The following is a 25734-nucleotide window of genomic DNA, read 5'->3' on the forward strand; positions in this document are numbered from 1 at the left end:
AATTAGCGAGTTCGTGTTTGTTTGTGTGTGTGTGTGTGTGTGTGTCCCCAAATCACTTGTCTTGTAATGTTGCATATCTGCCTGTGGAATCCTGTTTGCGCAATGGCGGTGGGTGCTGAATTTGGATATTTCTGCTGTGTGGTCCTCTTCAGGTTGTTAAAATTGCCAAAGCTTGCAGTGGCCTCTATAAGATAGGGCGTCTAGCTTAGTTCTAATATGGCAACCAAGAAAGCCAATGCAATTCTGGGATGCATCAATAAGTGTCTGGATCGCAGGAAGTAATTGTACTCTGCATTGGTCAGACCTCACCTTGAGTATTGTGTTCAGTTCTGGGCGCTGTAATTTAAGAAGGATATTGGCAAGCTGGAACGTGTCCAGTGGAGGACAACCAGAATGGTAAAAGGTCTGGAATCCATGCCCTATGAAGAGAGGCTTAGGGAGCTGGAGATAGCCATGTTTAAATATTTGAAGGGATGTCATGTCGAAGAGGGAGCAAGCTTGTTTTCTGCTGCCTCAGAGACTAGGATCCAAGGTGCAGGAAAAGAGACTCCACCTAAACATTAGGAAGAACTTTCTGACTTTCAGGGCTGTTCAACAGTGGAATGCACTACCTCGGAGTGTGGTGGAATCTCCTTCTTTGGAGGTTTTCAAAGAGATGCTGGATGAACATATGTTGGGAGTGCATTGATTGTGTGTTCCTGCATGGCAGGGGGTTGGACTTGATGGCCCTTGGGGTCTCTTCCAACTCTATGATTCTATTTTCATAGAGAGCAACTTGGGTTAGCCACACAGTCAGATTTTGTTGTTTAGTGACCTTCGCTTTGGAGTGGTGGAAAGGAGGCAAAGTTATTTAAAAAAAAAAGAGGGAGCAGAATATGTCCTTTGGAACTTGTGAAGGACAACTGGGGTGGTTCGGATATTCCGAAAGACCCCTGGTCCCGCCCCCCTCCCCCCATCTCTTCTCAGCTTCCTCCCCTACGATATTCTCTCCAAAACGTGACAACTGTGTCTGATGATCTTTTGGAACAGTGAAGCTATATTAAGCTCTCTGGAATCATTGCCTGGTATGGGTGACGCACAGAAACCCACAAAAGAGGGTGAGTGTGTCTGTGATCCCTGCCAGAGGTCACTTGCATGGGGTAAAATATTTTTAAAACCTGGACGTGATCCACATAATACCAACCAACCTCATATCTGATGGATTTGACACCGCGGCGTGTGAGCTTTCAAGTTTTCCACAACTCTTCCTTAATGTGGATGCTACCGCAAAAAGTTTAACAAGAATAGAATAGAATAGAATAGAATAGAATAGAATAGAATAGAATAGAATAGAATAGAATAGAATAGAATAGAATCTTTATTGGCCAAGTGTGATTGGACACACAAGGAATTTGTCTCCGGTGCATATGCTCTCAGTGTACATAAAAGAAAATACATTTGTCAAGAATCATAAGGTACAGCACTTAATGATTGTCATATAGGTCTAGTAAGCAATCAGGAAACAATCAATAGTAATAAAAACATAAAATGTAAAATCATAAAATAAAATGAAATGTCAGCACAGGCTATAGTCATACAGTCATAATTGGGAGGAGATGGGTAATAGGAATGATGAAAAAAGTAGTGCAGTAATTATATAATAAATATATAATAAATAGTTTGACATTATCGAGGGAATTATTTGTTTAACAGAGTGATGGCATTCGGGAAAAAAACTGTTCTTATGTCTAGTTGTCTTAGAGGGTAAGAGTTGAAACAGTTTATGTCCAGGATGCGAGGGGTCAGACACAAGAAAATGTGTCTTCAAAAAAAGGGGGTAGGGACGACCCCCCTTGGTAGAAGGAATGGAGTTGTCACACGGGAGCGTGCGGATATTTATTGAGAAAGAGGTGGTGGGGCCACTTGGAAAGAAACACCCCCTCCCCTCTTGGTTTTTTGAAGGGTTAATCTGGGGAGCTGGGGTTGGTTCGCCGCTCTGCCACTTGAACTATCGAGGCTTATCTGGTGAACCAGATTAACTTGTGCACTCCAACACATGCCAGCTGGGTGACTTTAGGCTAGACAGAGTTCTTTGGAGCTCTCTCAGCCCCACCCACCTCACAAGGTGTTTGTTGGGGGGGGGGGGGAAGGAAAAGAGATTGTAAGCCCCTTTGAGTTTTCTTACAGGAGAGAAAGGGGGGAATATAAATCCAAACTTCTGCTCTTCTTTTATAATTTTTCCCCCTTCCCTCTGGGTCCTTTAGATGCACTTGAGTAGGGCTTGTTTTTGAAAAAGAGTTTTGTCAAATAAACAGGACAACGTTTGTAATCTTAAACAAAAACAAATAAGACTTCTCATATTCCGGAGCTGAGAGCTGATGCTAAAAACAGGTTCCACAATTGGGCCTTAATTTGTGTGGGAGGGATGAAGCTACCTCTGTTTGCCCCTGTGCTGCAAAGTAACAACTATTCAGTGTTCTCTTTCATGATGTGAGGAGTGACATTCAGTGTATTACATTGAGAGGCATCCCCCAAATCTTCTGCTCTCAATCCTGCCCAGTGGGAGCTGGATTGGGATTGTGGAATGGTGGCAGCCGCGATGGGAAGCAGGGTAGGGTCTGTGGCTCCTTTCGCACATGCAAAATAATACATTTTCAATCCACTTTCAGTGCACTTTGCCGCTGGATTTTACTGTGCAGAATGGCAAAATCCACCTGCAAACAGTTGTGGAAGTGGATTGAAAGTGAATTATTCTGCATGTGCGGAAGCGGCCTGAGGGATACAGAACCTCCCTGTTCTGACCACTGGAACCCCCTCTTACGCTTTTTGTTTTGGTTGCTAAACTGTGACCAAAAACAACCTTTTCGGGTTATTCTCTGCCATGCTGGCAGGGGCTGATGGGATTTGTAGTCCATGAACATCTGGAGAGCCGCAGGTTGCAGACCCCTGCTCTAGAGTCTAGACAGCTGCGAGGCCTAAAACTTGCCGTCCAGAATGCAAACTTTACTTTACTTTGGCTCATATCCCACCTTACCCCAGCCAAGGCTGAGCTCAGGGGGACTTGCACACAAACAATATACAACAGGATAAAAATTCAAGCCTCGTATAATTAAAATCCACATCTGAACAGTAATTTCATCTCCAACGGGGGTGGGAAAAAATTAGCATGAATCAACGAAAATCCAACTCTAATCCATTCAGTTGAAAAGACGGTGGAGAGGGAAAGGGAAGGGAAGACCGGTCAAGCGGGTAGGGTTGTAACCATAGGCCCTTCCTTGATCAGCAGAGGGACAGAGGGTCGGGTAGTGCTTGGGCCATTCTGGTTTCAGGAAAGAGCTTTGTTCCGTCTTTCTGGCCTTCTGCCTAGTGGTTGGTAAGGGATATTGTGGTTGGTTTGGGGGTGGTTCGGGAGAGTGCAACCCAAATCCAGTGGGAAAAATCAAAATGTTTGGTTGCACTCTCCTGATTGGGCCAAAACACCGCTGATGTTTCGGAAAGGAAATAGAGCTTTTTCACTGAGGAGTGGTTCCCTTTGATATGTTTTTGGGCTTACCTGGATTGCGTTCAACAACACCTGATTCCCTTTGGGAGGGTGGTTCCTAGGGAAAGAAGTTTTTGTGTGCCTGTGCTACTCCCGATGGTCCCCAAGTCCTAATTGCAGGTGGGGCGGAGCCTGCCTATGGCAAACCATTGTAACTGCTGCTCTATGCTTGGGGTGGCCTTTTGGTGGATCAGATTTCATGGGTGATTCTTGGCATTCAGAGCTGGTTTTAAGGTTCCCCTCTCGTAAGCCGTAGTTGAAAATAAGTTTTAACCTTACTCTGCTCTTGCCTAAATAGTATAAAAGAGGTGTACAAGTGTAGCAATAGTTGGTAATGCTAGACTTGCTAAGAACGCCTTGAGTAGAAGCAAACCATTATAATTATTGCATCCTAATTGGATACTATCCAACTTCAGGGTCAACCTGTGTGGCAGAGGCTTATCTGGTGAACCAGATGTGTTTCTGCACTCCTGCATCCCTGCTGGGTGACCTTGGGCTAGTCCCAGTTCTCTCAGGACTCTCTCAACCCCACCTACCTCACCAGGTGTCTGTTGTGGGGAGAGGAAGGGAAAGGAGCTTGTGAGCCACCTCGAGTCTCCTTACAGGAGAGAAAGGTGGGGTATAAATCTGAAATCTTCTTCTACGATATTTTGGAGTTAAAATTAGTTAAGTCAGAGTTCCCAATAGCAGCGTTCGGGCTCAACTGAAGCCTGGCCTCAGATCTGGCGAGCCACCACTCTGAATGTTGGCATATAAATATTTCAAATAACCCATTAAGGAGATAGTTACTGCAATATGCTGGAGTTAACTGACTGTTATGGTTTTTCTGGGTGGTGGAACCACAGTCTGGTAGTTTTCGCTGCTGACGTTTTGCCCGCATCCATGACTGGCATCTTCAGAGGCATATCACAGTGAGATGTGCTTCTCTTCCACAACACAGAAACGCATCTCATCATGACACAGTGCCTCTGAAGACGCCAACCGTAGATGCGGGCAAAAGGTTAGGAGCGAAAACCACCAGATCCCTGCCAACCAGCCTGGAAAACCTGCAACAGCCAGTTGACTCTGGCCGTGAAAGCCTTCGACAATATGCTGGAGTTACTTTGAGCCATTGCTAGTTACAGGGAGTAGGTATTACAGGGGTGGAGCTTTAAAGGTGCTAAGATACGCTGATATGAAGAAGGTGGGTGGGGTTGTCTGCGGCAGCATGTAGTGGTTAGTGTGTCAGACTAGTTCCGTGGTGGCGAACCTTTGGCACTCCAGATGTTATGGACTACAATTCCCATCAGCCCCTGCCAGCATGGCCAATTGGCCATGCTAGCAGGGGCTGATGGGAATTGTAGTCCATAACATCTGGAGTGCCAAAGGTTCGCCACCACAGAACTAGGATCTGGCGAACTCGGGTTCAAATCCCTACTCTACCATGGTAGCTTGCTGAGTGAGCTCTTGGGACAATCGCACACACTCCGCCTAACCTACCACGCAGGATTGGTGTACAAATAGCATAGAGAAGAAGAAGAAGAGTTTGGATTTATATCCCCCCCCTTTCTCTCCCGTAAGGAGATTCAAAGGGGCTTTCAATCTCCTTTCCCTTCCCCTCCTCCCACAACAAACACCCTGTGAGGTGGGTGGGGCTGAGAGAGCTCAGAAGAACTGGGACTAGCCCAAGGTCACCCAGCTGGCATGTGTTGGAGTGCACGAGCTAATCTGATTCACCAGATAAGCCTCCACAGCTCAAGTGGCAGAGCGGGGAATCAAACCCAGTTCTCCAGATTAGAGTGCACCTGCTCTTAACCACTACACCACGCTGGCTAGAAAGGGATAATGTTGTGAATTACTTCGGGTCCCCGTTGGTGAGGGAAGTGAAGTGCAAATGTGATAGGCAGCCATAATAAGAGTAGCCTTGATATCACCTTTCCACCTTGACCACAGAAGAGGTCTGTCCCATGCTATGGCGGCAAGTGTGCTTTTCCTTGGAGTGAGCAAGATCCATTAGCAGTGTTCTTTTCCCGTAGGATCCAGCAATGCTTGCGAGAAAACCTCCTTCACGTTCCTGCGCCAGGAGCTCCCCGTCCGGCTCGCCAACATCATGAAAGAAATCAATCTCCTCCCAGACCGTGTGCTGAGCACCCCCTCCGTTCAGCTGGTGCAGAGCTGGTGAGTTCCCACCCTGTCCCCATCCCCAGTTCTGTGAGTATGTCATGAAAACTCATAGACTCGAGTTGGAAGAGACCCCAAGGGCCATCAAGTCCAACCCCCTGCAATGCAGAAACACCCAATCAAAGCATTCTTGACAGATGGCCATCCAGCCTCCCTTAAAAAACCTCCAAAAAGGGAGACTCCATCACACTCCAATGTAGTGCATCACTGTCAAACAGCCCTTACTGTCAGGAGGTTTTTCCTGATGTTTAGGTAGAATCTCTTTTCCTTCACCTTGAACCCATCACTCCTGGTCCTAGTCTCTGGGGCATCAGAAAACAAGCTTGCTCCCTCACCAACATGGCATCCCTTCAAATATCTAAACATGGCTATCATGTCACCTCTTAACCTTCTCTTCACCAAATTAAACATCCTCAGCTCCCTAAGGCTCTGCTTGTAGGGCATTTTAGTTGCCTTCCTCTGGCCTGTTCCTGCTTGTCTATATCCTTCTTGATATTGACATATTCTTCCAGCAGCCGCCCAGGATCTCAGAGCGAAGTCTTTCTCTTTTACTTTCCAATTCTGGAAATACATACAGTCGAGTCCAGTTCTTTAGAATTTTAAAGTGGAGGGGAGCATCCATCCTCTTCTGTGGATTAGAATATTTTTTAATCAATTCTGATTAAATAACATTAAAAAGAAATATCTTTCAGACAAAAATAAAGTCGCAATGCCACAAAAAGCAGAGAAAAAGAATAAAAATCGACACAGGGGCTCCTTCTTTCTTCTGCACCAAACCTGGCCATGTTTAAATGTTTACAACTTGCTACCTGATTACAGTCAAAATAGAAATTAGTTCTCTATTATTACCTTTAAACAATTCACACTTTTCTCTCCTATATTCTTTTTCTTGATCTTCTTTTCGAAGCCACAAATCATCAGTTCTTTTTTTTTACCCAAAATATTCATCAAGGGTTTTTTTCCAATTATCCATGAATTCAGAAAAGTTCTTTTCTCTGATCAGAGAGGTCAGTTTCACTGTCTCCGCCAGTTCCAATCGTTTCCCAAGTTAATCTGCTGTTGTAGGTATGAATGAAGTTTCCCATCCTCCTCTGCTGTTGGGATGGGGCATTTCAGGTCAGGCTGTCTCGCAAACTGTCAACAACCCATGCCTGATTTGAATTATTGCAGATGGCGGCTGAGGACTGCCAGGATAGAGAAAGCAATCATCCCAAATTAGGCCTTTTAAAAAGGTAGAAACACAGAACATGATGTAGTGGGCTGATCGCAACGCTGTTAGAGGAGCGGAGCTTGATGAAAATAGGGGAAAAAATCATGGTGCTTGCAGATTCAACTTGGTCTTGTGTGAAATGCCGTAGTTTCAATTGAATCTTTTCTTTCCTAAACTACTCCTGCTTTTTTAGAGAGCCAGCATGGTTTAGTGGCTAAGAGCAGATGGATTCTAATCTGGAGAACCGGGTTTGATTCCCTCCTGCTCCACTTGAGTGGCGGAGGCTTATCTGGTGAACCAGATGTGTTTCCGCACTCCTACATTTCTGCTGGGTGACTTTGGGCTAGTCACAGTTCTTTGGAACTCTCTCAGCCCCCCCTCCCCCCCCCCCACACACAAGGTGTCTGTTGTGGGGAGAGGAAGGGAAAGGAGCTTGTAAGTCACCTTGAGTCTCCTTACAGGAGAGAAAGGTGGGGTATAAATCCAAAACTCTTCTTCTCTTAGACAAGGGAATCCTGCACCATCGCCCTGCAGGGTTAAAACTCCCGCTCCTTCCACAGCTTTTGAGAGGTTGCCGACGGCTGCTTCTTTCAGAGGGTCCCCTGTATGTCAGAGACTCATGCTAACATACCTTCTACTGAGTCGTGCTGCTGATCTGTTAAGATCAGTGTTGCGCGCTGTGACTGGCAGTGTCTCTTTGAGGACTCAGGCAGAGGTCAGCGACTTCTGCCCCCTAGGACAGTCACCTTTTAATTCCAGACGCCCAGAATTGAACGTGGAACCATTTGCATCTACAGTGGATGCTCTACCACTGGACAACGGCCCCTCCCCTAAACTAACAAATGCGTTCCCTTATGCCAATATTGTCTTCTCTGACTTCCAGCACCCGCCCCGGATCTCAGAGCAAAGTCTTTCTCCTAATCGCCCACTGCCTGATCCTTTTTACTGGAGGTACTGAGGATCGAACTCAAGACTCTTCATGACACTCCATTTCTCCGACTAGGTTCTCTAGGGCCGTCCTGATAAAGATATGAAGCTTGTGGGGGTGCTGGAAAGGGGCAAGGGGCTGAATTATTTGTTTGTCTGAGTCTGGAGGGGGACATATTGGCCCTTTCCCCACTTACCTTAAGTCCCGCGCTACTCTCCTCAAGTAGCGCGGGGTACAGCTGCACTCCCCATTTCAGGGGCGGCGAGAACGCAGCCGCCCCGACGCTGCCTCTCTCGCGCCCCCTCGGCGCGTGTAATTCATGGCGCCTTTTGAAATGGCGCCTTTTGATGACCCCGCGCGGGGTCGTGGGGAAGCTGGGGTGCACGCCAAGAATTTCACGCGCTGGGAATTGCGCGCAGCAACCCTCGGACAGAGGTGAGTGGGGAAAGGGCCATTGTGAATTCCCGGGTCTTCCTCTTTTGTGAATTCCGTCTTTAAAGCATTTCCAGCCTATTCCAAGGTCACTGGGGGGAAAACCACTAAGGAAGGAGAAATCGGAGTCTGCCCTTTCTGAGCTGCTGTGCACCAAATGTGCAAACGGCTTGACCTTTGCTCCATTTCGAGCAAGCATGTGACGGCCAGTTTGTTTGTTTGGCTCTGGATTGTCTCTTTGCAGTTGCTGAGCAACTTGGCATCCGAAACTTACGCTGTGAAATCGCCACACCGCCCTGCCTGCTTGCCGGAGCAAAGAGCCAAGTTAATTGTTACAAAGCCCACTTTCTTCCTCTCCCCCTGTCCTTTCCCCAAGCAGCGCAACAGCGCTTCCTGTCGCTCTTGTCAGGCTTTTGATCTTTGGCTCTTCCTGTCCGACAAACCTGTAACCTTACTGGCTTTCTAGGTAGGGGCTGCATCTGTGCCATTCACAATGGCCACAATGCCGGTGTGTCTTTGTACCCCGCTGTTTGATCAGTGGAAAGCCCAGGTTAGCCTAACCTTGTCATATTCAGAAGGCAAACGGACTCGCCCCTTGGATAGGAGACCTCTGAGTTTGGCCAGGCCTGCAACGCAGAGGCCGCTGATAGCAAACCACCCCTGTATGTTACTTGACTTGAAAATATGCCAGGGGAGGGCCTTTAAACATCCACACCATCACAGAGTTTGCGTTTGCACTATGAATTGCGAAGAGTCTGTAGTGCATGTATTGCATCATTGCCCAGTCTACAGCACAGCTACGGCCAAGCTATTACTTCCCTTATTTTCAGGCAGATCTGACTTGCAAAAGACTGTATTTCTACTGAACAATGAAAATATGAATACCGTATATATTCGAGTATAAGCCGAGTTTTTCAGCCCTGTTTTAAGGCTGAAAAATGCCCCCTCGGCTTATACATGAGTCACTGCTTACCAGCCGGCTCTTCAGGTCTCTGCTGGGGCTGGGGGCATGGCCGGGACGACCTCTCTGCAGCTGCACAAGCCGCTTGTTGCTGCCCTCCTGGGAGGGTGAAGAGGGAACCCCGAGGCACCCTGGTTGACTGGGCTTGGGGGAGTCACTGCCCAAATAAGGAGCTCCCTCTGCCTCCCGGCTTCCCACCCTTAGCTTATACGCGAGTCAATAAGTTTTCCCAGGTTTGGGCAGTAAAATTAGGTGCCTTGGCTTATACACGAGTATATACGGTACTTTAGAGTTGACAGCCAAGTTTCTTTGTCACGTTATTATAATTTGTTCTAAAAATTTGTACCTACTGCTTTTATTATGTCTTTTACCTATGAGGAATATTTTATTATCCTTTATCTTTAATATTATCTTCAATTGTTATTATCTTCAATTTATTCTGGTTTTACTATGCCATTAAAGATGGTGGTGGTATTGGTGGTGATGATTATGACTTGAAAATCCTACAGGTTCACCATAATTTGACTGCTAATAATTTGACAGCATTTTGTACCAGGTCTGACACTTTTGCGGATAGCTGCTTTACCTTGGAATGGGGCGGGGAGGTAAACATGTGGTGGAATACATCTCCATGGGAGGACAAACCCTTCATTTAGAAATCCAGCATGTCAGACAAAATCTAGTTATAGCCGAAATCTAGCTACAGCTGCAAGGCAAAGCAGCTGTGGTATTTTGGGAGGGGAAGGTCTGCACAAATTATTTTCCGATCCAGGTGATTTTGGAATCCCCTTTGATCCTGCCTTGCTTTCTTCCCCCAGGTACGTGCAGAGCTTGCTGGACATCATGGTGTTCCTAGACAGGGACCCTGAGGACCACGGGACTCTGGGACAGTGAGTTTGGATGGGGGGACATTGAGAACACATATGTAAGGATCCTCAGTTTATTGCTTCTCCTAAACGTTTGCATCTTCAGATCCCCCCCCCCATTGTCCGCTCTGCAGCGACAATTTTATGTTATCTCTTTTATAAGGCACCACAGCCTTATCGTTTTTATCCGCTCTTAAAAGTTTTAGCTGCATCAGCTGCTAAAGTCTGCTCTCTGCTATTAAAGCTTTTTAAAACAAGTTTTGGACCCCCACTGCCATTTTTGTTACATCCTACTCGGCTGTTTCGGTTTTTATTGTTGTTTCCAAGTGTGAAAGCACACGAGGATTTGAATGATCATCTGGAAGTCAAATCCTGGTTTCCCAAACGAACCATAATTGTCAAATCAGTGGCTTCTTGTTCTGTCTGAACTGACCCACGGAGTCCCAGGCTGGGTACAAGTGCCCGTTTGGGGAGGTCACATGAATGTCTGTTTCATATTGCAGAAGCATAAGACACTGTAGTATTGCTTAATTACAGCGTGATGGATTGTCCTGGCCAGAATTTTGAGAATGGATAAAATCCCGTCAATAGATGAATGCTGGTTGTTGTGGGTTTTATGGTTGTGTGGCTGTGGTTTGGTGGATCTTGTTCATAACGTTTCGCCTGCATCTGTGGCTGGCATCTTCAGAGGTGTATCACAGAGAGAAGTCTGTTATACACTGTGTCCAGACTTCCCTCTGTGATACACCTCTGAAGCTGCCAGCTACATTAGGAACAAGATCTACCAGACCACGGCCACACAACCCGGAAAACCCACAATGACCAGTCGAATGTGGCCATGAAAGCCTTCGACAATACAATAGATGAATGGTTTCTGAAAATACAAGAATTTAGGACGGCAGAAAAACTAGCCACATACCTGAGGGGAAAAAAATTTGGACACTTATGAAAAAACCTGGAAACCAGTGATTGAATATCTGATCACCAAACAAATTACTCCCTAGCAATTGATGAATAAAAGTAGTTTAGATGGAATATTTTTTTTTAAATCTCTGCAAATTTATGTTAAGATATGCAAGATGGATATGAAGGCAGGTGTGAAACTCGATTTGCTTTCCTTTTCTTGCTTTATTCTTTTCTTTTATAGTTAGAATATACGATAGAGGAACGTAACAAGGCTCCGTGACAATGGAGCTCTTTTTTTTTCTTTTAATAATGCAATTGAATTAATTGTGTACTATCTTTTACTGATTGCAATAAAGTTTTGGATTTAAAAAAAATGAATGTCAATTTCACAGCATTTGCATGCTTTTGAGCTTTCTTCCCTTAAAGGCCTCTGTGTCCCCTAGGTTCACGAATGCCCTGGTCACCATCCGGAACCGCCACAACGACGTGGTTCCCACCATGGCGCAAGGCGTGATCGAGTACAAGGAGGCTTACGGAGATGACCCAGTCTCCAATCAGAACATCCAGTACTTCCTGGATCGCTTCTACCTCAGCCGAATCTCCATCCGCATGCTGATCAATCAGCACAGTGAGTCGCTCACTTCAGCTTGCCTTTATCTGTGTTCTTCCCACCCTATTGTGCTGCGGGGCCACGCTAGTGGCTTCTGTTTGCAGGACCTCGGCGTGTTAGCTCTGCCTCGAAATTAAGCGGGTGTGGCAATCCAGCTCCTGCTTCTTTGATGCGCTGGGGCATCCGCCCCTGCTGCCTCTGCCCAGCTGCACATTTGCGTCAAATCATTCTGCACTTTGCATTTCTCCTGCAGCCTTGATTTTTGACGGCAGCACCAACCCGGCCCATCCCAAGCACATTGGCAGCATCGATCCCAACTGCAACGTCTCGGAGGTGGTCAGAGGTCAGTGGGCTCTGGTTTGCGTTTTACCCCAGAGCGTCCCTTTTCCTCTGTTGTTGTTCTTTTGCGGGGGGCTTATTTTGCACACGGTGGACCAACAAGTTCCTGTAAAAATAAAAAGGCAAGGAGTAGTCTGGGTTACAAAATTTGGGAGATGCAAGAGACCAGACTGGTGCAGGGCAGTTGTTATTTGATCAGACAACCTTGATGTGTTTCGAGGATTCAGGAAGTGAAGGGTGAGTCCTCTGGAGACCAATGCAGGGGAAATGGATGAGAACTGGTGAGGTTAGAAAGGTAGGGCATCAGGGTAAGCTTGAGATAAATCCTTGCTTAGCAAGCTTGCCCTGATGCCCTACCTTTCTGACCTCACCAATTGTGAATATAGAGAGCCAGCGTGGTGTAGTGGTTAAGAGCGGGTGGATTCTAATCTGGAGAACTGGGTTTGATTCCCTATTCCTCCACCTGAGTGGCAGAGGCTGATCTGGTGAACCAGATGTGTTTCCGCACTCCTATGTTCCTGCTGGGTGACCCTGGGCCAGTCTCGGTTCTCTCTGAACTCTCTCAGCTCCTCCTACCTCAAAGTGTCTGTTGTGGGGAGAGGAAGGGAATGGAGTTTGTAAGCCACCTTGAGTCTCCTTTGGGATATAAATCCAAACTCCTCCTCTTCTTCTATACTATAATGTACTACCCTTGTCATTTAGTGAAGGGAAATACACCAGGTCCCCGACTGAAGATCGGACCTGTATCTGTCAAGCTGGCAGTATAGAAACAGCAGAGCGAGTTCATTTGTGTGCAAGATTTATAACCATGTACGGAAGGGCCCATTGTCACCAATTCTCAGAGATTGCCGTCTCGATCAGAGGAAACACAGACTGAAAACATTACTATGAGGCACAAACCGGGAATTAACTTGCAATATTGCCAAGAACACTTGGCTAGCAACTAGGATTAGAATATAATAATCATCAAGCTAAGTTAGATTTCTCCTCACTGTTGTGGTGCTGCTTACGGTACTTAATTTTTTAAAAAATGATTTGTAGTAGTATTGTAACGTTTTGTAGAGGTGTTTAATGTATTACGCCACGGCATATTTATTTATTGTATCTATTCTGGTCAGTGGCCGCAAATAACAAATTGATTGATTAGTGCAGTTTGGATATCTGTAACTGCTGAATAAAGTCTCCAGTGAGGACAAACCGGGGGCGAGGGGGGTTCTTGTAAAAATAATAGCTGATGCTTATTGGTCTTGAATCTCCCACCTGTCTTGAGGGGTGCCGTGAGATCAGGCAATGCGAACAGCTGACCTCTGCCAAGGAGGAAGACCACCTTCCTGTGCTTAACCAAGTTTCGCTCTTCTCCCTTCCCCACTTTGCTTTTTCCAGACGCTTATGACATGGCCAAACTCCTTTGCGACAAGTACTACTTGGCATCTCCCGAGCTAGAGATCCAGGAAGTGAATGGTGAGTCCTCTGGAGACCAGTGGGGGGGGGGGGCGCGGGGGAGGTCGGTAAGTTGAAGAGAGGGAGAGAAGGATGCTCCAGGCAGGCAGGCAGGCAGTCAGGTGAAAAACTGCTGGTTACAAGGGCTGGTTCAGATGCGTCATGGTGTTTTTTGGTTCCCCCCTTCTTTCAAGGATCGCGAGGCAGTGTTTTTGGTTCTGCTTTTCCCCATTTTTTAAAAAAGAGACAAATCTGTGAGGTACGTTAGCGTGAAAGACTCTGGGAAGCTTCCAGAATAGAGCTGGGATTCGAACTCCAGTCTCCAAGCTCGTTCGTTGACACTCTGACCACTGTGCCCTACTGACTCACAAATTGTCCTGAAATCTGCGTGTGGACACGCTTGGGAGGTTTTTCTGAGGGGATTTTAGTTTCTCACTCATTCCATCTGGGAAGGGATCGAGGATAACAGCTGCACATAGGTTTATCCAGTTGTGACATCGCTTTCCGTGTGCTGTGCAAATTAACTCATCTCAGTCACAGCAGCCCTAAAGGGAACATCTGGGGGGGGGGAGGAGGAGGAGGAGTGTTTGCATTTATATCCCCCTTTCTCTCCTATAAGGAGACTCAAAGGGGCGTACAATCTCCTTTCCCTTCCCCCCTCACAACAAACACCCTGTGAGGTAGGTGGGGCTGAGAGAGCTCTGAAGAACTGGGACTAGCCCAAGGTCACCCAGCTGGCATGTGTTGGAGTGCACAAGCTAATCTGGTTCACCAGAGAAGCCTCCACAGCTCAAGTGGCAGAGCGGGGAGTCAAACCTGGTTCTCCAGATTAACCACTACACCACGCTACACCACCTGTCACATAGATCACATTCCTGTCAACTGGGAGAAACACCTTGGAGTGGTCTATCCTGTGCTTTTGCTGACCTTCATGTGCTGGTTGGGTTTTTTTCTCTTATTGTGGGGGAGCGCCTTTTCAAAAGTATAGCTAAAGCTCCGTCCTTTGAGCTTTTAGAGCGACTGTTGGCCTCATGATTCTTTTTTTCCCCCCTACCCATGTAATTCAGACACAGGAACGGGTCCTCACCCTTGGCCCAGTAAGTAGCAAGTTGATTAAGCGGCTGTCGTCGAGTTGGCTTTGTGGCTTGGCGGCTGGAGCTTTGCTAGAATCTCGGCTTCCTTCCTCCCGCCCTGGCTTTTTTTCTTTTCTTTTTTGCCTTGCCTGTAAAAAAAAACGATCGCAGCAAAGGTTCCGGAGCTTTTAACAGCGTAGAAGCATGGAGAAGTCAATATTTATTGCGCCCTGTGTTGTGAAGTTGCAGTGACGGGAAATCAAAGTCCGTGAGGATCTGACGGCTTGCCCTGCCTTTCCTCGAAGCATTTGGGGGCAGGGGACAGCACTTCACCACGTCAAAAGGTTTCCGTTTGCTTCCTAGGCCCCTTCCACACACGCAGAATAATGCACTTCCAATCACTTTCACAATTGCTTGCAAGTGGATTTTGCTATTCCGCACAGTAAAATCCAGCTGCAAAGTGCACTGAAAGTACATTATTTTGGGTGTGCGGAAGGGGGGCCTATAAAAGGGTCCTGAATATCTGCCATAAGTCATTTTATTTACAGTCAGCGACCAGTAGTACAAGATCAGGGTACATCAGTTTCAAGGTACCGTTACCATAGTATATATATAGACAAAAGAGTACTAGAAGCACTATTCAAAATGTTACATAATCTATAATAAGAGTACTAGAAGCACTATTCGAAATATTACATAATCTATGGCAGCAATGGCGAACCTATGGCACGGGTGCCAGAGGTGGCACTCAGAGCCATTTCTGTGGGCATGCGTGCACAGAGTCCGTGGAGGGACGGAAAATCACCCACACACCCACACACACATCTCTAGGCTGGCCTGGGTGCAATCGTTTACCTGGGAGTAAGCTCGGTTGCTGGCAACGGGGCTTGCTTCTGAGTAAACTCTCCTAGGGTTGTGATTCACCCATTCGAAGCATTGCATGGTTGCTTCACCAAGCTTATTCCCGAGTAACACGTTTCTAAACAAAACCTCAGTATTCAAATTAAATTGCCGTGTTGGCACTTTGCGATAAATAAGTGGGTTTTGGGTTGCAATTTGGGCACTCGGTCTCGAAAAGGTTCGCCATCACTGATCTATGGTATTTACAAGAAGGAATATTTGCGACACTAATATAATTATTATTGTACTTATACACAGTCGGTGACTGTTTACTAAAAGGTCAACTTGCGAAAAAGCAAGTAGTAGGTAAAATACATTTGATTATGACAAAAGATTGAAAAGTTAGTATAGCTACACTTGTAAAGTGCCTGTGCAGTCTTGCTAAAACCTATAGTGACATTACTAAAAAAAACTCCGGCCTCCGACCATATCTTCTAAGGATCACAGTTTATTCAGTCTTTCCCTCCCTTAACTATTCAGCCGGCAGATGTCTCTTCTTTTGTTTGAGGTTTTGAATATCCTAACACTTACATCAGAAATTCAAAATCTTTTACTGGGAAACGGTCAAATAACCGCTTTCTGTCTCCTGTATGAAAGGCTCCATTTTTCTTCCATCGTCTGCTTGACCTGACCTGTGTAAAGGGAAGGGCGGCATACAAATGAAATGAATAATAATAAGAGCCCTGCTTAATGCGTCATCTGGTTCAACAGCCTGTTTCTCACAGAGGATAGTCAGATGCCTGAGAACACAGGCGTCAAACTCCCGGCCCTCCAGATGTTCATGAACGACAATTCCCATCAGCCCTTGCCAGTATAGCCAATGCTCGTGTTGGGAGGAACTGATGGGAATTATAGTTCATGAACATCTGAAGGGGCATGACTTTGACACCCCTGCCTTAGAACATAGGCCACGCAACAAGGTGCGCATGGAGCACTGTGGCATACACTGGCATCTTTTCCAGTGCCTGCTGAAGCATTTGTCTGAAAGCACGAAGAATGGGGGGGGGGGGGGTTGTCTGATCTACAACCGAATTCTTAGTGAAATCAGCGTGCGTCTGAGGCCCCTTCTGTACATGCAGAATAATAATCACTTACACAGATTTCAAGAGCCACATCCAGGACAGGCCCCTTCCACACGCACAGAATAATGCCCTTTCAATCCACTTTGCAGCTGGATTTTACTGTGCGGAATGGCAAAATCCACTTGCAAACAATTGTGAAAGTGGATTGAAAGTGCTTCATTCTGCATGTGCGGGAGGGGCCTGAGCTTCCCAATTTGTCCTGGACGTGGCTCTTGAAATCTGTATGGGTGATGCCATGCCAAAAAGCCACTGTTGGTGCAATCACGCGGAGGTGAACGGAGAAGGATGGGCGGATTCCTTGTGCAGGGCAATCTTGCAGAGAAAAAGCAAAAGAATGAAGAGGTGACCGGAATGCTCTTAATCCAATTCCTCTTGTTTCTCTCCTACTTCTAGCAAAACCATCCCGGACACCAGCCTCTAATCCCACATGGCCTCCACGCTCCTCTCTCACTTTGAAATCTACCTCACATGGCTCTTCTCTGAAAGCTGTTCAAGGTAATTATCCAGCCCCCTGTGGCTTCTCCCAGCTCTGCCTTCCGTTCTGCAAGTTGGTGCCTCTTCGTTTGGGGCTAACCGAGGAGAAGGAAACGCTCTGTCCCTGAAGCAGAGGGGCTCCTCTCAGACAAAAGCTCCGTTCCCAAACATGGGTGCTGGCATCGTGGGGAGGCGAAAAGATGAGCGCCAGTGAGTCCTGGGTTCAAATCGTGCATTAGGCAAACCATGTTTTAGCTCCAGCTCGTTCTCTGCATCTGCCGTGGTAATAGTAACTGTCTGAGACGGTTATTGTAAAGACTGGTGAAATAAATGCAGGTGCCAACGTTTGCTTCCTGGTTCTTGATTGTGCCCAGTTTCCTCATCCAGTTTCCCCAGTTTCTCCTCACCCTGTGATTTTTTTTTTTTAAGCCCATGATCCCCCCCCTGAACTCCATGTAGTCTTGTCAGAAGATCTTCCTTTTTCAACAGCTTGAAAAGCTGGTAGGATCCAACACAAATTGCTATTATTATGGCTGCAGCGTAGTAGCTTGCCAGTTTCTCTGCCGTTGCCTGTGGCTGTTGTTTGGGAAGGTCGCCATTTCTAGCCTCTGCTTATGTGATTAAGCTTGGAGTTGCCCCCTATGCCTGTACCTTAGCTTTCCAGACCTTCGATTCATCTTCATACCCCTCACTCTGGAGAAGGTCCTATGTGGGGGTTTCAGTATTTGTGGGGTTTTGTGGGTTTTCAGCATTTGTGGTGAAAGTAGAGGAGGAAACAGGAGAATTGTGGAGGCGAGATTATTTCACCCCCAAAGTTTGCCTATAAGAGACCCAGTGTGATGTAGTGGTTAAAAGCAGGTGCACTCTAATCTGAAGAACCAGGTTTGATTCCCCGCTCTGCCACTTGAGCTGTGGAGGCTTATCTGGTGAACTAGATTAGCTTGTGCACTCCAACACTTTCCAGCTGGGTGACTTTGGGCTAGTCACAGTTCTTTGGAGCTCTCTCAGCCCCACCCCCCTCAAGAGGGGTTGGTGTGGGGGGGGGGAGGGAAAGGAGATTGTAAACCCCTTTTAATCTCCTTACAGGAGAGAAAGGGGGGATATAAATCCAAACTCCTCCTCCTCCTCCTCCTCCTTCTTCTTCTTCTTCTTCTTCTTCGACAGCAAGGCCCTAAGGCCAAACCTATGTAGATTCCTCTGCCATGTCTTGTTGATAAACTGACCATATGGTTGTTGTGGAGATCATTGGGACCAAACAGATGTGATACAGAAAACCTTGCATGTTCTCCCATTCTGTTGTTTCAATAGCTTGGTTCCTGTGAAAAGTTTGTTCACAGATAGCCTCTGCCATGGAGTGCATTTCTTCTTCCATCATTCATGAGAGCCAGGCCTTGGCAAAGGCCATAATTATTCATTAGGAGATGCCAACTTCAGTTGCTTTTCCAAATGAGAAGTGGGCACATTTGTTTGTGTATGTTAACTGCCGAGAAGTTGCTTCTGACTCATGGCTATTTTATGGATCAGTGTCACGCAAAATGTCCTGTCAATCACAGCCTTTGGGCTGGGGCGAAAGCTGTCATCTTCACGCAATGTGTGATTGGTGTTTGGAATATGCTGCCACAGGAGGTGGTGATGGCCACTAACCTGGATAGCTTTAAAAGGGGCTTGGACAGATTTATGGAGGAGAAGTCGATTTATGGCTACCAATCTTGATCCTCTTTGATCTGAGATTGCAAATGCCTTAACAGACCAGGTGATCGGGAGCAACAGCCGCAGAAGGCCATTGCTTTCACATCCTGCAGGTGAGCTCCCAAAGGCACCTGCTGGGCCACTGCGAGTAGCAGAGAGCTGGACTAGATGGACTCTGGTCTGATCCAGCTGGCTTGTTCTTATGTTCTTATCTGTTGTGATAATCAGGAGTGATGCCCAGTTACATGGGCCAGGCAGGGCTCTGATACTCTTCTCATTCTCTGCCATTGCTTCTCCAGAACGCCATGAGAGCCACTGTGGAAAGCCATGAGTCCAGCCCCACGTTGCCGTCCATCAAGGTGATGGTGTCCCTGGGGCAAGAGGATCTTTCTATCCGGGTAAGTGATCCCTCGGAGGAGAAACTGGGGACGTATTCTTGGGAGCAGCTTCAGGCAGGAATGTGAGCCAGCAGGATGTAGTGGTTAGAATGTTGAGCTTGTTCTGTGATCTAATAGTAACAGTTATAGTCTTTTATCTGCTAATGTTATTGTTATCTTATCCTGTCTCCATTATGTTCCCTTACCTCTTTTGTGTTTTGCAGATCCTTTTATTTTTATTATTATTGCTGCTTGATTTCACAGCTGCCAGTTCTTTAGCTGGTTGTTGGCCTTTCTTTACAATTCGAGCCTCACCCAGAAGCCTTATTATTATTATGTTACTATTATTGTTATTATTGGTTGATTTCACAGCTGCCAGTTCTTTAGCTGTTTGTTGGTCTTCATTACAATTCGAGCCTCACCCAGAGACCTTATTATTATGTTATTGTTATTGTTATTGGTTGATTTCACAGCTGCCAGTTCTTTAGCTGGTTGTTGGTCTTCATTACAATTTGAGCCTCACCTAGAGGCCTAGAAGTTGATTTAAAGTTTTTTTTATTTTTGTTTGTTTGTTTATTATTTCTCTCCTGTAAGGAAACTCAAGGAGGCTTACAAGCTTCTTCCCTTCCTCTCCTCACAACAGACACCTTGTGAGGTAGATGGAGCTGAGAGAGTTCTGAAGAACTGTGACTAGCCCAAAGTTCCCCAGCAGGAATGTAGGAGTGCGGAAATATATCTGGTTCACCAGATAAGCCTCTGCCACTCAGGTGGAGGAGTGGGGAATCAAACCGGGTTCTCCAGATTAGAATCCATGTGCTCTTAACCACTACACCATGCTGGCCGCAACTCCGCTTCTGGGCTTGGGGCGGCTCGCAACATGATTCAGTTACAATCAATAATCATCTGTACAAATAAAATCTGAATTAACCAATGGTGTTCTTCTTCTCCCTTGGTTCAGATGAGCGACCGAGGAGGCGGAGTTCCTCTGCGCAAGATTGAACGTCTCTTCAGCTACATGTATTCCACAGCACCCAAACCAGATCTGGGCACTGGTGGGACACCCCTGGTATGTGTCAGGTGGGGTCATGGGGAAAATAATAGGCTGGCATTTTTGTAAATTTCAAGACTCTTCAATTGTCATTGCTTCTGAGCAAGGAATCTGTGGAATTATTTTTCACGGGGGGGCAGGCTTGGATGTGTTCAGCGAGATGTTCTGGCTTAAATTTTTGCAGTGTAAATATGCCCTGCCGTTTCTTCGGTGGGCTGTGTGTGAGTAGAAGAGGGACATATTGAAATGCAAATGCAACTCACCCCCTGCTGCATACAAAAAGACAACCAATTAAATACTTACGAAATGTATAATAAAGTGTCATGGTGCAATTAAAAACAATAATCGCCTACCACGTTAAGTATCCAAATGACAATAGAACTGAAAACACAGGAAGAGAAGCACATCTCAGTCGAAGACGACTTCTCTTAATCGTCTAATCTCATAAACAAGACGCTGAGAATCAAGTGTAATTAGTCCAGTAGTAAACAAGACTCTGGAAGCCAAGCACAAGCGGTTTTCGCGATAAGATGTCCGCTTCCAAGGATTTTTCTGCAAGGCGCAAAGCCTCCTTATCACGTAGCTTGTGTTGAATTACATTCCTTTGTATCTCTGGAGTCTTAGCAAGCCAATGCTGTCAACCCGGGTTTGGTGTTACCTTTACTTGATCTTTTGCCATGGAAGGTGGGCATGGTGCCGTGGCTCTGAGCAGCGTCTGTGTCTTCCTTTCCTGGTATAGAAAGAACCTGGTGGAGGTCGGGAGATCTTAGCAGTTTTCCTCCTTAGAGAAGGAGGAGGGAGAGCCAGTGGAAGGGATCACAGGGGGAGAATTTGCCAGGGGGAGATTTTCAGACTGGCTCTTAGCCGAAATTCACGGGGAAGCCTCACCTGCCTGTGTGTAAGGCAGGAAGAGGACACCAAAAATGCCAGCTGGGTTGTCGAAACACACATCACTTCTAGGTGTTGTGTGGCTTCCTGAGCTAAGGGTAAGGACAGTTCTAGCAGCATTCTCCTTGGACGCTTCGGGCCCACTCTGCATCTGTATTGGCATCTTCAGAGGATCTGATAGTGAGGAACCAGCCACAGATGCAGGTGAAACGTCAGGAGAGAATGCTGCTAGAACACGGCCATACAGCCCGGAAACCACACAGCACCCCAGTGATTCCGGCCATGAAAGCCTTCGATAATACATTGAACACATCACTTTCCTTCCATCTCCCCTGCCAATACCAGGCCGGCTTTGGCTACGGGCTCCCTATTTCCAGACTCTACGCCAAGTATTTCCAAGGCGATCTTCAGCTGTTCTCCATGGAAGGCTTCGGGACAGATGCCGTTATCTATTTGAAGGTGAGTCGGCCTCTCCTCTTCTTCACCCTGAGCCCTGCATAGGAACTGAACGAATGAACGCACGGAGATGCTTTTCCCTGAGCCATGCCATTGGTCTGGGAGCGGGCTTTCACCTGGCCTGGACTGGATATACCTGGGATTGAACCTGGAGCCTTCCCTATGAAAAGCGGGTGATCTGCTGCTGAGCCACAAACCTTCTTTCCACTTGAGAACCAGCGTGGTGTAGTGGTTCAGTGTGGCAGACTCTAATCTAAAGAACTGGGTTTGTTTTCTCCACTCTTCCATATGAAGCCTCGTTGCCAGTAACTCTTGGGCCAGTCAACAGTTCTTCAGAACCTTCTCTCAGTTCCCACTCCACTACCTCACCAGGGTAGTCTTGTTGTGGGGAGAGGAAGGAAGGAGCCAGTAGCCATCTTTGAGTCTCCACATGGAGAGGCAAAAGTATAAATCCAAACTCTTCTTTTTCTTATGCTCTTACAACTTTTTGTGTTCCAGTTTCCTTTCACCAGCAGGTTTTGGTTTTTTTAAGAAGAAGAAGAAGAAGAAGAAGAGTTTGGATTTATATCCCCCTTTTCTCTCCTGCAGGAGACTCAAATGGGCTTAAAATCTCCTTGCCCTTCCCCCCTCACAACAAACACCCTGTGAGGTGGGTGGGGCTGAGAGAGCTCAGAGAAGCTGTGACTAGCCCAAGGTCACCCAGCTGGCGTGTGTGAGAGTGTAGAGGCTAATCTGAATTCCCCAGATAAGCCTCCACAGCTCAGGCGGCAGAGCTGGGAATCAAACCCGGTTCCTCCAGATTAGATACACGAGCTCTTAACCTCCTACGCCACTTACTATTTTGACACATGTTATCCTTTTATTTTATTTACCTTATGCTAGTCGGTCGGTCGGTCGGTCTGTCTAATTAATTTTATATACCGCCCCTTCCCCAAAGGGCTCAGGACAGCGTACAACACCATGGTTACAATAATAGCAGCTAATAATATAATATTAAAACCAACAATAATAGATATTTATAAGGGTTTTAATGTTGGACTCCACCATTTTGTATTGTATTGGATGCCACAATTTGTGTTGTACGCTGTATTTTAATGGGTTCAATTTATGGTTAATGGAGCTTATATTATTTATAATTTGTATTTGTTCTGTGCTCCACTTGTTTCTTGGCTATATCTTATGTTGTGCACCGCCCAGAGCCCTTTGGGGGAGGGGCGGTATATAAAATTAAATAAATAAATAAATAAATAAATAAAATATTCTAATAAAACCAGAAATAAAACTCAGATGGCGATAAAAACCCTCCCTTCTCTCCCTCCCCATAGAGATTGAACTTGAATCGCTATGACTGTAATAGAGATTGAACTTGAACCCATGAACATTTTAAATTGAGCCTACAACCCAGAGAGTCCACCCTCACCATCTGAATGTGGAAATTAAAACCAGCATTTGCTGGCACACGCAGAGCATGCCGATGGTCAGCCAGAAGTCAAATGTGCCCTTGTCGGCAGGTTCATTCCAAATCTTGCTCCTTCCTTTCCAGGCCTTGTCAACGGACTCCGTGGAGCGGCTGCCGGTGTACAACAAGTCAGCCTGGCGCCACTACCAAACCAGTCAGGAAGCCGACGACTGGTGCGTGCCCAGCACAGAACCGAAAAACACTTCCACCTACCGGGTGACCTAAGACCGTGCCTTTATTTCTCAGCGGAGAGAGGGTCTCTTCCTCACCTCCGAGGTGGAGAAGCCAGACTTCGATGCTTGTGGGGAAGAAGGAAAAAGGTCTCAAGTCATCAGGAGCTCACATCCACCTTTTTGTGTTACGTGACCTCAGTGGACGCTCTTCCTGTCAACTGGCTCAACGAGCACGTCGGCCAGACAGGAGACCGGCTGCTTTCTTCGGTTCAGGAAGCACGTAGCATAGATCCTCCTCTGTACCACCAGAGTCCTGCACGGGGTCTCCTTGCTGCTGACCCTACAATCCCTAGTCGTACAGTCGTGTCTTTCTGTCTAGTAGCTCAGAATTTGCCTTCCATGTTTTTTTTTAAACCCCCTATGATGTTTGATCACTGCTGTCTTTATTATAGAGGCTGGGCATTAACATTTCGAGAGGGGGCTTGGGGATCAATAAGAACGGGATAGATGGCGTGTGTGTTACGCTTCTTGACGCGGAGGGGACGCCTCCTGTCCAGGGAAGGCGGGTGACACTGATAGAATTGGACGTCTCCGTCGCAAAGCATGGGTGTGCGTATGAGGAGGAGGCGGCGCGCACCGAAGTTCTTCACTTGCCCTCTTTCCTCAGCAAACACGTGACCTTCCAAGTTGTTGGGAAAAGATGGCTGAGAAGGGGTCATCTTGAGGCCGGGGAGAATCCGGTGTCTAAGACTGCACTTCAGATGTGCCGTTGGGAATTTCGAGGCTTGCCGAGTCAGCAACTCCTGCGCCAAATGAGCTCTCTCCTTCGTTGTTGTTTTCCCAACCCTTGATGGTTTCCCTGTTTTTTGACGTTGGTTTTCAGTGGGCAGAAATGGGGCTGGTACCTGATGGGCAGTCCCCAGTTGAGACTTGTGGCAGCGTTGACAGAAAAATGTTGTCTGTGGACTCTCCACGCGCACGTTTGTCTCCACAATCAAGGTGTTTGTTTAGATTGCTCCCCCCCCCCCCCGATGAAGGCAAGTCAGTTGGGCTGGGTGTGTGGGGAGAGAAGGAAGGGGCCACTAGACGAGACCGAGCTTGGTTCCTGGAGGTTCAGGGAGACAGAGGGTTGAGAGTTTCCTTTTGTGGAATTCAAGGAGGCGGAATTCAAGAAGCAGCAGCGGGTGTTTGTTGTGGGAGCCGCCTCCAAAATGGCGGACGGACTGGCGCAAGGAGTGGCAGCTGCCTCTTTTCAGATGACATTCGGAGGGAACGAATGTACAGAGTGGATGGATGGTGGAATAGGTTTGCAGTGGAAGGAGATGTGTCGGGCACGTGCGTGTTCCTTATGCACCTTTCTGCAAGAGTGGGAGTCAGGAAGAAACCGGGTTCCTGATCCTGGGGGAAGAGAGGCCCCCTGTGCACGTACACCCTCTTTCCGGTGGACCCACTGAAGTCGGCAAAGAGGGGTTTGCCTCCGAGGCTCCCTTTCCACAACACACCCTTTCATTCTCTCTAGAATATTCTCTCCGGTGTCCCGTGTGTGAAGGGCTGAGCCTGCCAGCTCTATGTTTATCCTGCCCCTCCCTGCACGTACCTTTCTTCTCCAGTGCAAAGATCTGAATGTTTTAAATATCCTCATTAAGAGGAAGCGGAAGGGCAGGTGAGCACAGTATGTGTCTGGGCAGGGGAGCAAGGACAGGTGTGACTCCGGTTTGGGGGGCTGCTTGTTTTCAGTCTCCCTCTGCCCCCAAACACGTACAGCAGGTGCCCCCTCTGCCCCCAAACCCTTTTCACCCCTTCAAGAAATCAAGAGCCGAGCCTCTCGTTCTTCCCTCGTCCCCCTTGCATGACCCGCTTCTGGACGGTCCAGAGATCATCAGTGTATATAAATCCTATATATTATATATATATATATTTTATTATCTGGGTCAAGCCACGGAGGTGTCCGAGACGCACACGCACAAGTATTCTTTAGCTCCTCTGGTCAGTCGAAGGAGGGAAATAACGTAACATTTGACTTGTTATAAAAATAAAAACACACAAAATGAACTTTGGTGGTGAGTGTGAATTGCTTTCAGCACGTTCTTGGGCTTTCGCTGTGAATTTGTGTTCGTGGCGGGGTGTTGTTTTTCGTTGCGTGCTCACGTTTGGGGAAACGGTACTGAGAGGAAGGGACGACGGTTTAGACTGATGACCTTCTGACCAAAGAAGCGACCCTTTCCTCCCTCACACGCAAGTGTTGATGCCGTGCTTTCAAGGCTCTGGGGAAAGACCTTGGTTGGGAAGAGGGCGGGATATACATTTAATAAAATAAATAAACTATTGTTCTCGGAATGGTCTCTCGTCTTCCTGCCCTGTTTCTGAGGCGGCATCTGGGTGTCCTGTTTCTGTGAGGCAGGCATCTGGGTGCCCTGAGGAAATGGCTGTGCTTTCTCTTCATGCCCAGCAATGCCAAAGTATGTCTATCTCATCTGTGCTTCATGCCCTTGCTTTGAGTGATTCCCCCTCCCCCCACAGGTAGCTTATTTCTTCCCCTCAGGCAAGCCAAGGGGCCTTTCAAGGTGACTCGGAAGTCCTAGGGCCGTGGTGGCGAACCTATGGCACTCCAGATGTTCATGGACTACAATTCCCATCAGCCCCTGCCAGCATGGCCAACTGGCAGGGGCTGATGGGGATTGTAGTCCATGAACATCTGGAGTGCCATAGGTTTGCCACCACTGTCCTAGGACTTCACCTATGG

General features: G+C 47.1%; 1 protein-coding gene across 1 annotated transcript in view; it reads left to right on the top strand.

Annotated features, from left to right (window-relative positions):
• Positions 1-25043, top strand: part of PDK2 (pyruvate dehydrogenase kinase 2) — a 28339-nt gene extending 3296 nt beyond the window's left edge. The window contains 10 exon segments of the mRNA XM_048517459.1: positions 5536-5677; positions 10030-10101; positions 11427-11611; positions 11847-11936; positions 13316-13393; positions 14440-14473; positions 18832-18988; positions 19926-20033; positions 21249-21362; positions 22903-25043. Coding sequence (XP_048373416.1) covers positions 5536-5677; positions 10030-10101; positions 11427-11611; positions 11847-11936; positions 13316-13393; positions 14440-14473; positions 18832-18988; positions 19926-20033; positions 21249-21362; positions 22903-23043 — 1121 coding nt within the window. The 3' untranslated portion in view covers positions 23044-25043.
• Positions 25044-25734: the final 691 nt, after the last annotated feature.

Source organism: Sphaerodactylus townsendi, linkage group LG15 (genome assembly GCF_021028975.2).
Source record: "Sphaerodactylus townsendi isolate TG3544 linkage group LG15, MPM_Stown_v2.3, whole genome shotgun sequence".
Taxonomy (NCBI): Eukaryota; Metazoa; Chordata; class Lepidosauria; order Squamata; family Sphaerodactylidae; genus Sphaerodactylus; species Sphaerodactylus townsendi.